Consider the following 13661-nt stretch of genomic DNA (forward strand, 5'->3'; position numbering starts at 1 on the left):
CCCCGGGCTTCATTCTAATCATCCAGATTTGTTGTTGTTGATGTTGATGTTTGTTGATGTGCATTGTAGAGCCTAGGGTTTCTGCAATAGTCACAACTGGCCATTGAGAACGAAAACTCTCAATTGGTACGCAATTTTGAGGGTGTGAAATATCACTTGAATTATTGCAGCTGGGAGGAAGATACTTTAGTCTTCTATTTGTGCTACATTGAGAAAAAATATTTGAGTACAAAAAGCAGGCCGAAAAAGCAACTCAAAAAAAGCCGGCCGAAAAAGCAATTCGAAAAAGCAAGCCGAAAAAGCAGTTCGAAAAAAACAGGCCGAAAAAGCAACTCCGAAAAAAGCAATCCGAAAAAGTAGTTCGAAAAAGCAAATTTGGAAAAAGCAAGTGGTAAAAGAAGAGCGGAAAAAAGCAAAGCAAAAGGGGCAGCATTGAAGGAAAATATTACAGCCATCCACAATCAGGTTCTTCACTTCTCATTTGGCATATTTTCTAAGAAATGTAGGTTTTCAGCTGAGTACAAAATATAGCTTCAGCACTCCATTATTTTACATTGTACTTGTCTTTGTTTGCCAATTGGCATTATTGGTATCAAAGGAAGGCTAGGATTTTGCAATTGAAAGAGCGTTGTAATTTAGACTATCTATATTGCAACTCTAGAGTTGATGATCAGCTTATTAGTTTGCATTCCAATTGTTTGACAAAATATCAATTGGCTGTAAGTTCTCTTTTTGGCATAAATAATGTTATAATTTTGCATACTAAGTGTTTATATCAATGCCACTTGGTTGTAAGTGCATTAATGCCATCCTAAGTTGCATCCAAAGTATTTGTCATAATTACTAATTGTTGTAGCTGCATTTTGCAAGTAGTTTAAGTCACATATATGTATTGAATATTGCCAAAATTAGTTGCACATTCATATTAGGTCATTGTTTAGACAATCTGGAGTCTTTTTGTAAGCATTCTCTTTGAGGCAAATCCAAACAAGAATCACTACAGCAATCTGAAAAGTTATTTCAGTCAGATGACCCTTGCTTGCAAAGTGTTTGACGAAATGTCAAACAACTGAAGTATAAGGAATTTTTGTGATTGAAGAAGTTATAACCTATTGGGGTTATTACATTTTCAAACATTGCAAGCAGATTTTACAAAATAGAAAGATTTTTGAAACTTCAGAGGCAAATACAAGAAACGGAAAGATTTTTGAAAACTTTCAAAAGCCACTGAAAAATGTTTTGGGGCATTACTGTAAAATGAGATAATGGGTTATTGAAAACTGAAACCGCACCTTAACTAACCAAAACACTTAACAATCTCTTACTATTGTTCTGTCTTCTGAGAACTCGCCTAGAGGGTTTGAATGCCGAGGGAAAACACAATTTTAGCTATTTAAAAAGCAAAAGAAAAAGTTTCCAAAAACCCAAATATGTGCAGAAAAGTTAAACCACCATTTCTTACAACCAAATTCGGCCAACGAAATAATATATGCTATATCCTACAGTTGGTGGCCTTTCCAATATACGAAATAATTAATTGATGTTTCACGCTTTCCGACATAGAGTAAATGCATTTCTATCCTTTGCTAAAGGCGGTAATCAATGCCTCTTCATGCCTGCCGACAAAATTCATTTCAATTTTAAAACTTGAAAAAGCCTGAAAACCCGACTAATTTTAGCTTCATCCAATCACAAATTAGGAATAACCATATCATATTTGTTTTTTTTAAATATTGTGTCTACGAACTTTATAATATGACACTGCACAAGCCAAAAAAAAATGAAAAAAAACAAAAAAGATTCATCGAAAACGAAAACATTAGATCCCAGACTTAAAAAGCGAGGGACTAACAAGTAAAACTTGTACTACACCTAGGGCCAATAAAATGAAAAAATTTAATTGAGAGACAAAATATCCCAAGAATATGACCAAATGAAAAATTGAAGTAAAAGGGTGAAGCCTTAAAATGCAATTACGACCTAGGGACTAAATTGGATAACATAAAAATAAAATTTTAAGTGCCAGGAATATATTTGAAATATATATGAATAAAAATACAATACATTGGTTTAGGATTCAAAAATTAATACATTCCCTGAACCAACTAATTGGTTACACTTGTTCTTTAAGGAAAATACTAAAATTCAATTCCCTGTGATAATATGAAGACTGACATTTCTACACTATTTATCTGTTAGCGTTATGTGTGATTCTTTTCATTTAAAAAAGGAAACAATCAATTCTGAATTGGTATCAATTTAATTACCACAAAAGAAAAATTCTAATTGATTATTATACTTTTTGTCTTTGTTACTAGTTCAAGTTCGATTCGAAATACAGGTTCGAAGATGATTTCTTATATAGATAACCAAGAGTTCATCCATGATGATTTGACTCATAAAAATATTTTGTTGAAGTTTGATAATAATGACTAATGAGTGAAAAATTCTGATTTATGTAACAAAAATTAGGTTCTGCAGTTCAAAGACTACAAAAAAACTTCCCCAAACTTCAACACATAAGCTCTCTACCTCCATATTTGAGGCGAAAAACCTTCCAAAATACAAGCAATCAAAATAAACTCAAACCTAGCATGATATTTGTGACAGCATTGCTATAGCCAACTCTTTGAAGTTAAAATTAAGTATCATTGATATGTAAATATTATAGTGATAAAACTTTAATATTAATCTGCATCTTCTTCCTCATCCTTAGCAATGTTGAAATATTGCAAATCATAGATATTGTGATTCTTATTGGATGCTATCACTCACGACCAATCCCTGACATTATGCTTTTTCATATACTTCTTTTTCAGGAACTTCAAATATCTGCAAATATGAGAAACATGAGAATCAATACCCCAGTTGAGATGCATAAATAGCTTGATATCTATAGATAGTCATGCCAATAAAAAACAAAGAATCAAGTCACGTGAGCTAAGGAACAAATTTAGATATGTCCTACCATATATGCATCCAAGATATAAACATAGCATTAAAATAAAGCAAATGATTCTTGAAAAATGTAATGTGCTCAAGAAACCTTCACAGTTGAGACTTGTGTTCAAATCCTGTAGAGATATGTTACATGTTTTTATGTACAAGTCGTGAATATTTAATCAGTAAAGCATAAATTAATTCTGGGTATGGAACAAGCCAATTAAAAAAATGGACCAAATGCAAGTCATGGGTGAATTGATACAAAGAGAAAGTCGAGATATGACATATAAAACAAATGGCACCCACAAAGGGCATTTACCAATCAATTTCAAAAGGCTTTGTTTTTTTTAATTAAAAGGCCAACGTCAAACCCATGATTAATGTGTGAAAGTGAGTAGTTATAAGATGTTTTCAAAGAGTTGATAATTTAAGCAATATTGGATACTGCAAGTGAATGAGTCATTTTCTTCATCTTTACTAGGCTTTTGAGCTGTCACAGTGCACAAAATGCATTGCAACAAGAAATGAATATAATACAGAACACAATTCAAACTGTAGCTTAATTGATGGAACCCAAGAAATCCGCACATGTAGGACCATAAATAAATTAATAATAAGAGTTTATTAACATCTTCATCCCAAGAGCAGGCACTGTCCGATGGTTTCATTATCCTCGACTGAGAAACCCCAAAGAAGACTGATTAATCAAGTAATGGTGAACAGTGAACACTGTAAGAAGCTTTTGAGGGCAGTCACTATAGGGAAAAGCCATGTATAAAGAACAGACATCAAAAACACAAAATTGAAACGCCTTGTCAACTTCATTGCTTATTCAATACTTCAAAAAAGAAGGCAAACAAAAAACAAGCGCAACATTATCACACAAGCCTTAAGTAATGCAAAGGCTAATCCAGCTGAAATACAATAGGTTGTGAGAATTTACGAGAGATTCCCAAATGATTGCATAGCAATGCAAAGGCATTGGACAGTACAAATTTAAATGCATTTCAGGCCAAGCCTATAATTTAACAGCCTCGAACAGATTCAATTTTAAGTTTTATGCTTAAACTCCAAAAAGCTATGTAACCAAGGCTGGATATAGAAGCAAATTTATTTTTGATAAACTACGCTGTATAATTAATAATTATAGAAAGAAAACGCAACAAGAGTAATGCCTCTATTAATACCTTTTAGAAAAGGTCCTCTCAGAAGCAACACTGAGTGAAGAACCTTTGCACTTTGGACACTTCAGAACTTGACTAGGCACTATGAAATACATTGAACATGTGTGACACCCAACAAGCTTCATGGCAGACTCAGTTTTAAATGCACTTTTAGGTCCAAGCAAAAAATTTATAAGGCCTCAAGAATATTCACCACAAGTTTTACACTTAGCCACAGACAAGGCAGGTGAGCCAACTTGCAAAATGCCATGTAGCCATCAATGAATGACACATGCCTACTAAAGGGAAACAAAACAAATTCCCCCATATTTTATCTAACCAAAACTATTTTTCCTAAATTTGAAACTGGAAAAAGTGGAAGAAGCTTCAGCTAAATAACACAAGCAAATCACAAAAATAGAACAAAGCAGAAGAAAATTAAACAATATAATGAAATTCCTAGTAGCCATAGGACAAAGTACAAACCACTACAAATCATTCTTGACGAGTGAACTGATTGCAAAAAAGTGCACTGAAAACATAAGTCTCCACCCATAGATAGGTGCAGGGGGGTATAAATCAGATAAAACATTGTGATGTCAACTTCTGTAAAAATAAACATATTGTAGTTTGTTTTCCATCAATCAAGCTTATATCAAGCTAGAAAGATTAATTTGAAATTATTGCTCTCTTGATTTTAATATGGTGTGTTCTAGCAAAACATAGCATTGGCAGTGGTTTACATCAATGATTTTGTCTTTTAATTTATTAAAATTATAATGTTTAAACTTTATACTGATGCAAATATTGATTGTCATTGATGGCAAATATTAAGTTTTTGCTCATTGAAGGTATTACAAAAGACAGCGTATCAGTAATTGCCATAATAATAGTGCTGACTGGATATGAAAATATAATTAGATCACATATACATACACCACAACTTTATAAGTACACAAAATAAAGGACTGCATCTGAATTATGGAAAGAAATATCAGATACAAGGACAACTGTGCAGAAGAAACAAGGCAGATAAATTAAAATATTGGCACAAAAACAAGATAAGCAGTGAAGCCTACTTGATAAGCGGGGATAACTTTAAGAAACCCCCCTTTGGAAGAATGTATAAAATTGTGGCAAATCAAACATTAGTTTAGGGGAATATAATTAATTTCTATTGGCAAATTAATTTTTTTGTATATGAAAAAATTTAATTTTGTTGGCAATAGTTTTTCAACTGTATAAAAATTCTATAAAATCCTGCCAAATCTTTCCTAATTGATTATCAAAGTTGGAAGGTTAAATTTATCCCACTTTTATGATTATAGTTTTCCTCCAAATTATTGAATGGTGGTATGCAGACAACATCCCTATTATTTATCATTGTTGGAGAATCTTAAATCAATGGTCTAAATCCTATTTCAGTCCAAACTTTTAAAAGGATACAAAGTTTTTTTAAAAGTCCCAAAAATAAAGGCACATGTTCCCAATCAAATCTATTATGGGCCAAAGTGAGAAAGGATAAGAAGTTTCATGGAAAGTCTCTATCTTAGAGACGCATGTTGAATCTACATACTTAACGTGTAACCTAACTTCAATTTTTACCAAATATTGGCTAATATGACACCAATTAAGATAAGAATTGGAAAATGTAGGCGAATATATATAATTTACCACGTGGAAAAAATAGATTACATTGGCAAAGTCATCACTAAAATAAAAATACTTTTGTATCATTATTGGCAATTGGCATAAGCATAGGACCCAATTTTTGTAAAGTTCAAGCAACATGGCCACCCCAAAAGTGCAAAAAAATTTGGCCAAATTTGGGGTCCCTAATAAGTGAGATTAGCCAATTGGCGAATATTAGCCACTAAAGTTATCTTTGTCAATAAGGTGGTTGTTTTGATAAAATCATATAGCAAAATCATGGCCAAAGATATGAAGGACACGACAGCAAATTTACATCTGGGAGTGCAACTGACAAACTATGATTAACATCTTTCACACATGTTTTACAGGAGATAATAATTATTAAGGAATAAATAATAAATATATATCTGCAGCTTATCACCAGAAATTCTCTTGAGTACAAGTTGTTCATTTACAGTTCAATGTCACTGCTGGATACATTTTTTTACCAGTTATGGATGGAAACTATTTGTCAACATGGAGTTGTTAGCGACAAAGAATAAATAAGGACAGTGATGATATGGAAGATTGAATGGGGAGGGAAAACAATAGCAGTCAATGATGAGATGGTAAGATAGAGCCATAAGCATGGATCTCAACAGGAAATACGATGGCCCACGTGTTAAGAAGAGTTGAACATAATGCGGAATATTAAATTCATCAGATGCAGCAATACAAAGTAACATGCACACAAAAGTGTCATCAGGGGTTGGAACTATTCGAATGCATACATCTGCAGGAGTTGCAGACAGATGGTTTGATGTTGACAGAAATACTAAATTAAATAGAATTCAAAATGAAGATGAACACATGCATACAATGACAGAACCAACACGTAAGAAATTAATAAGAAATGATGGTGCAATGCAAATGTCACATTATATCAACTAATGATGAACATACAGCAGCAGTTCTACATAGAGTAAGTCATCAGGGGATTTTAAGCATAAAGAGCTATTATGATATTGAGATTCCATTCATGCTTTCAATAGTGTTCATGGATTTCATTAAAAAAATTGTAGACAGAACATGTCGATAAGAGTAACCCTGATAAGAAGCTCGATAATCAGAAAAAAGATGATGGTGTGCATCTATAAAGTGTTATGATCATAAAAATAATAAACACGTTAAAGTGTAATTAAGATTTCATATAATTGTAGATCAGAGCGAAGATGCAAGAGCAAGAGGAGCAGATGGCAAGGGCATGAACATAGAAACCTGGCCTACAGCAGGATCTGTGATCCCCGTGCAAATGGCAGATTTGGTCAGGGAAGATGACTTCCATGGTATCCTCAGCGTGACAGAAATCATCAAGCGGCTGAAAATTCAAGAAAGGTGCTGCCTCAAGCTAATGAAACCCTAGCCAAAACCGCTGGGGTTATTCCCAGATCCTAACAGGATCTAAAGGTGGTTTCAAACCTTTGGAGGAAAAGGTTTGGAAAAAAAGATCCGAAAAGCAATTGCAGCCTCTCACAAAGGAGACTCTGTCAACCAACAACATCTGGATCATTGACATCGACATTGATCCAAAGGTATAGCGAGCCTCAATTCAATATCTGAAGGAGAAGACTTTTTTAATGAAACAGGGCAGTGGTTGCCTTCCTTTCAAAAAATCAGGGATGGGTAAACAAAAAAATGGGGTTCGCATGTATCCATTAAAACCAAGGTTGCACAGGGATGGGGGTACTTGGGGTACTTAGGGTACCGGTACGGGTACGGGTACAGCTATTTTTTATAATAGGAGACGGGGGTACTTGGGTATGTCAAACTTTATTTTTAATTATACTTTTATATTTATAGAAAACCTGAATTTATGAGTCATGACAATGATTTTTCAAATCAAGAACAGTGATAAAGTTTGCAAATGTAATGTATTGTTTTCAGTTTCAGATTTATTATATGTTTGTAATAATAATTTATGATAAATGTTTAGATGCATAACATAGAAGGCAGACTTTAAACATGAACAAGAAGATCATAAATCATATGACAATGACATATTGCAAATGATAAATTTCTGGCTTTAACAGTGATAAAGTTTATTGTTGATCAATATTGTATCAAAGTTCCAAACTGATTAGGTATTGAATTAAGCTTGATAAACAAATAACAGAGAAGGAAAACTTTAAACATGAACAAGATCATAAATCATATGACGATGACATATTGGAAATGATAAACTTATGCTTCAACAGTGATAAAGTTTATTGTTAATCAATATTCTATCAAAGTTTCAAACTAATTAGGTATTGAATTAAGTTTGATAAACAATGAGCTGATACACAAACCAAAAACCGAATAAAATAATAATCAGAAATCTCAATCAAGGTCCTTAGCTATGATGCTCTCCACCGAGTACCCGGTACTTGGGATATGTGTACTTGGTACTTGGGTACGTGGGTACGAGTACCAGGGGTGTGGGTACAAGTACCCATACAACCTTGATTAAAACCCCAACGAATGGTTTTTATCTGATCACTAGGGAATCACCTCAGAAAATAGATCAAGTCATGTACAACAGTCCCTTCATAATGAACGAGATTAGATTCTACATTAAGGATTGTATAACAAATTTCAACCTAAAAGGGGCCTCTATTGAAGAAGTACCCATTTGGATTCGGCTGTATAACATACCACATGAATATTGGAATGAGGAGACTTTGGGGAGACTTTCCAAGCAATTGGCAATAAATTGGGGAAATTTATTAAGGTTGATGAAGCGATTGTGAAGGAGAATTTTAGTATCTACGCTTGAATGTGTATCCTGTGGAATCCACACCCACCACTTTCTAAGGCCATCAAAATCCAGTCGCCAGAAGATTTTTGGTGGCAAGAACTACAAGTAAAAGAAATAATGGAAAAATGTAAGGCATGCAATGATTGGAGTCATACTGATTTGGACTATCTAACAGACAAAAAAGGCAAAGGTTTGGAAGCTTGTGCTATAAAGGATAAACTAGTAAATCTCTGAGAGGTGAAAGACAAAGGTGGTGACACAGATATCAACCCTATTGGTAGCATCCCCATTCCAAGCCTTGAAATTCCATCAAATGAATCCAACGGCCCTGTTGCAAAAACTGGTACAGATTCACTTAACCGATCTAGATTCACTCCTGATCCCTCTATACACAAAATAGATCCATTGTTGGATAACCAGAAGAGGACACATGTGGACGAGACCACCCTTGGTAATAAGTTGTTAATGGCCTTGATGATTGTTCGAGCTGGAGCTTCTTCCACCGAGGTGAGAGGTTCGGTTTGGACTCCTGAAGAGGCTAAAAAAGATGATTTCGATGAGGAGTCTGGGAATCTGGCTATTAGTGATTGGAGTAAGGAGTCTTCAAGGAGACTTACTAGTGTGGAGTTAGAATTGAATAGAACAGAGGTCTCAGCAGACGAGTCCAGAAATGAGGATGATCTGTTTGGGGTCAAGGAGGAAGTTGGCATTAAGGATTTTTGCTCAATCAAACAGACAAAGGCCAAATCATCCAACGTGAATTTGGAAGCTGACGTTCCTGAGGGAGGCATTCAATCCAACAACTTTTAGAAGATGCTGGGAACATGAAGGGGCAAACAAAGCTCAGATCCAGGAGAGATTTAATCTCTCCCAAACAGCACCTGACAAAAGGCACCTGATCAAAAGAAGTTTTGATCAAGCAAAAACAAATGTAGTTTGCATCCAGTAAACTAAAATGGCTACAGAGCATGCAGTTATTGTTTTCGGTGTGAAGTGGCAGTGATCTGGTTTTTTTGTGGAGACTAGATGCATCTGGTAGCTTGGGTACCCTTTGGAACCCAAGGGCAGTAAAGCTTGAACTGGTGTTGCAATCAAGGAATTTGCAACCGGTAAAATTCAGATCCTTAACTATCAACTTTGCTAGACACTTGATCAATGTTTATAGTGCCCATCAAATCAGATCAGAAGAAGCAAGTATGGGAGGAAATATCCCATGCTATGAGAGGGATTCTTCAGCAAACAGTTATTGTGGCAGGAGGCTTTCATTGATCGCAACCAATGAAGCTTGATTGCAGACCAGAAGATTAGTGCATAAGGCTGTTATCTAAATTTTTAAAATGACAAATTGCAAATTTGATGGCAGTTCATAGTTCTTTTGAAATGCTTGTTTATATTTAAGATGTTTATGAAGGATAGCAGCCAGCAACAGGCTTGTACGTGTCCTTGTGAGCCCAAGTACAATTACTCCTAACAATGCTATTCGACCCAAACCATGGATATGTAGCTACTGGTTTTATAGTAAGTAGGGCAATTTGTAAAATACTTCCAAAAGATCCCCATCAGCTGAGAAAATGCACTCCCGCATCAAAATATCAACCACCATTTGTCTTGTTACTACCTACTGTCAATCAACTGAATTTAATGTACACAATCTCAATCATTTTAATCACCAAAAACATAGTAAAGCTAACAAACAAGACTAAAGCAACTAAGCAATCAAATCAAGGCATGACAAATAAAATATCCAAATCAACAGCTATTCCTGGTGACTGATTTGAAGGTCTCAATGTGTAGAAAGAAACTAATATATTAATTTGTTCAGGCACCCAAACATGGTTACAGAAGATGTCAAAATGAAACATATCTTAACTAACATGAGTGAAACAAACTAAATAAGTGAAACTGGGAAGATTTCTGATTAATGTTGAGCTTGTAACTTTCGGAACTTAAGTAGATATTACCTATTGTTTCTACAACTATAGAACAGATGAATTACCTAAAGTATGTGCATATACTAAAGATCTTCATACGATACCTCAGTTATGGTTTCTGAAATTTCACCTTTGACTCAGTGTCACGGTCAGTGAGACCCTCTTCTCTACATTCATATTGCGTGGCGGCAACATCTTTATATTTATAAAGATAATCAAGTACATACGCATTCTTGTTACCACTTCTCAGCACATCTTTGAGGGTCGCAATTTCTTCTTCAGTAATGAAATTCTGAGAAATATCAAGACACCTGAAATAGGGCTTGTTTGCAACAGCTTCTGCAGCGGCCTTAGCCCCAATTCCAGTCATACCATTTAGACTGAAATCAAGTATTTCAAGCCGCTCATGACCTTCCGAAATGGCTTTGCATATGATAAGGGATCCATCATCTTTGAGTTTATTGTCTTCTGCGGAAAAGTTAGTCAGCAGGGTCTTTGCAGCAAGGCATTCTGCTAAAGCTGGAGCTGCTTTTGGAGTGATATCATTTCCTGCAACAGTAAGAGCTCTTAAATATGGAGCTGTATCCTTGAGGCAGCGGGCAATATCAATCACCCTTTCATCCTGAAATTTCATATTCATTAAGTTAACATTTGTAAGACTTAGATATCCGGAGACGACATATCTCAGAGCAAAACCGCACATGTTAGGCTCTAAATTAAGCATTCTTAAACTGCTGCCATCCCCCAAAGGTCCTTCTAAATCCGTACCATCCCACATGCCAATGTTTTTTAGTGAGAAATTGATATCCTCCAGATCAATGCATTTGTTGCTTTCTGAGAAATTGATATCCAGAGAAATGCATTTTTTAACAACCTCTGAAAGGGTCTCTGCTGAATCATTTCCTTTTTTATTGTAAATGAAATACAATTCGTCAATCGCTTCAATAGAGGGAAGAAGCTCAAATATGGCTCTGACGGTTTCTACGGAAATGTTGCTACTAATGAATTTCAGTTTTTCCAGCGTATCCTGAGATTTCAACAGTCGTGCAAAAACTTCGACGCCCTTCTCTCCCGTTTCCCCTAAATCAAGCGTCAAGGATGTCAGCATGCGCCCTTCTAGAGCAGATGAAAATTCTCGCATAACCTTAAGTGCCTCATCCACAGATCTTCCAAAGATAAAATGTACAAATTCCACATCTCGTAAAGTTTCCTGAACTTTCAAAAGGGCTTCTTTGGCAACACGGGCTGCCTCCACTCCAAAAATATGGTTGCGAAAACTTATCTTGGTACAAGAATCCTTGAGCGATTCCAATGGCTTTAAGAGCTCTATGGCTGAGTGTTCGTCAAGAAATACAAAATCCCCATCCTCATCTTTCGTTGATATATCAAAAACAACTGTTCCATTCCACATCGATCCCATGACTTTTGTCAAAGTAAGAGTGCTATGTTTCTCGCGTAAAATTCAATAAACCTGCAACCAAACTCAAAACGTTCTTCTGCCCCTATTTCCGAATTCAGTAATCCTATCGCCTGTCAAGCAAAAATAAGAATTCAGTAATCCTATCGCCTGTCAGTAATCCTATTTCCGAATTCAGTAATCCACAGGAAAAAACATCAACCCCCAAAACTGCATATACAATCACTACAACCAAAGTTCTTAAATAAAGAATTGAAACGGTTTGAAGCCGACACCTGATTATATATGTACCTACGCCTACATTTTATAAATAATATGGAGAATAAAATTTAAAAGTAATCTTGCAAAAGTAGTAAAAAATTAAAACAATAGGAAAGAATTTTTAAAAAAAATCTTATTGTTTTTATTGTAAGGTGGCTTGTACCATTAACATTACAATCAAAAAATCACAAGATGATTCCCTTTGCTTTGAAAATTTATTGAAATAGTATAAGTTTGATTAATTATTAATTTATGTTATAAATATTGAAAGATCAAAAATTTGTTATATTTTTTCATTATGTTTTAAATTGAAATTTAAAATAACTTGTTAGAAACAAAATATAGTTTGAATGTACTTGTTTTTCTAATATCTTAGAGGCAAATTATATTAGCTTGAATGTATTTGTTTTTCTAATATCAAATCTATATAAGTGATGATATTTATAGAAGATTTTATAATTTAAAAAGTTTATTTTTAAAAATAATTGTATAAACAATCATACAGTTAAAACTTTCAAAATTTATAATATTATAGAAGAAATAAAAACTTTTTAAAATTGTTGTATTTCATATATTGCTTTTTAATAATTTAAATTTTAAACATCAATATTTATATTTCAAAATTAATTTGTTTTAGTTATAAAATTTATATTTTTTTTAATAAACTTATAAAAAATGAGAAAAAAAATTCGGAATGGCCTAAAGAATAAGAAAAAACAAATTCTAATAAAGTGAGACAATATTTGTAGAGCAAAAGTGTAATGCCCCACATAACCCAAATGTTAGAATGTTTTTTGAGCTATTTTTTTTAAAAAAGTTTAAACAACATCAAGCTAACCATGATGCGGAAGCAAATTAAACATACACATAAAGTAGACATAAGCAATTACAAATACAATTTCAATTCCTCAATTGTTCCTTCAAGTTGAGAAGTTTATATTAATTAGTTTAAGTCTCAAGTAAAATGCCTCATGATCATAAAGAATTAACAAATACATCATCTCATAAACAAATGCATAAATACAACTAATACAATGAAATACATCAAATGAATAACATGCACTGCACATGTCATAAAATATGTGAGAACAGATACACTACATCAAAACACATGATAGCATATATACATCAATGGAATAGAAGTCTCCAAGATAGAAGTAAGAATGGTAAAGGTACAACTGCATTATTGATCATTCAATAGTTGGCAATGTGAGGGGGACCCAAATGGTAAGAAGAATGTACCTCCCAACCACGTGGTCACCTAGTTAGGCTTCCACTCCCACTGTGCAAGAAAGATAATGAATGATCCACAAACGGATAATCAATCATTAAAAAAACATAGGCAAGGAACCCTAATAGCCAAAAACTACCTCAAAGATAACACAAATTACTCAAGAAGAAAAGATAATCAAAATCGAAAGGACACTCAATCCAGTACCAACACCACATTTCAAATTCAACATATAGATTTCAAGTATAAATCGATAACCAAAAATATGAGATAAAGTTAACCAAAG

The 13661-nt window shown here is 34.0% G+C and overlaps 1 protein-coding gene across 2 annotated transcripts; it reads right to left on the reverse strand.

The window, feature by feature from the left end:
• Window positions 1-2426: 2426 nt before the first annotated feature.
• On the reverse strand, window positions 2427-12149 carry LOC149570880 (RAN GTPase-activating protein 2-like). 2 transcript variants are annotated; one of them, XM_089812439.1, is made up of 2 exons: window positions 10597-12149; window positions 2427-2832 (listed from the first exon to the last, which is right to left on the reverse strand). In XM_089812439.1, the coding sequence occupies exons 1-2, from the start codon at window positions 11884-11886 to the stop codon at window positions 2791-2793; spliced, it is 1332 nt and encodes a 443-aa protein (XP_089668565.1). In that variant the 5' UTR covers window positions 11887-12149; the 3' UTR covers window positions 2427-2790. The 2 variants fall into 2 exon arrangements, with proteins under 2 accessions (XP_089668565.1, XP_089668566.1); XM_089812440.1 differs by having other exon boundaries at window positions 10571-12149.
• Between the last annotated feature and the right edge of the window lie 1512 nt (window positions 12150-13661).

This window comes from Cupressus sempervirens, chromosome 2 (genome assembly GCF_028749045.1).
Source record: "Cupressus sempervirens isolate cs-2001-9-10 chromosome 2, ASM2874904v1, whole genome shotgun sequence".
Taxonomy (NCBI): Eukaryota; Viridiplantae; Streptophyta; class Pinopsida; order Cupressales; family Cupressaceae; genus Cupressus; species Cupressus sempervirens.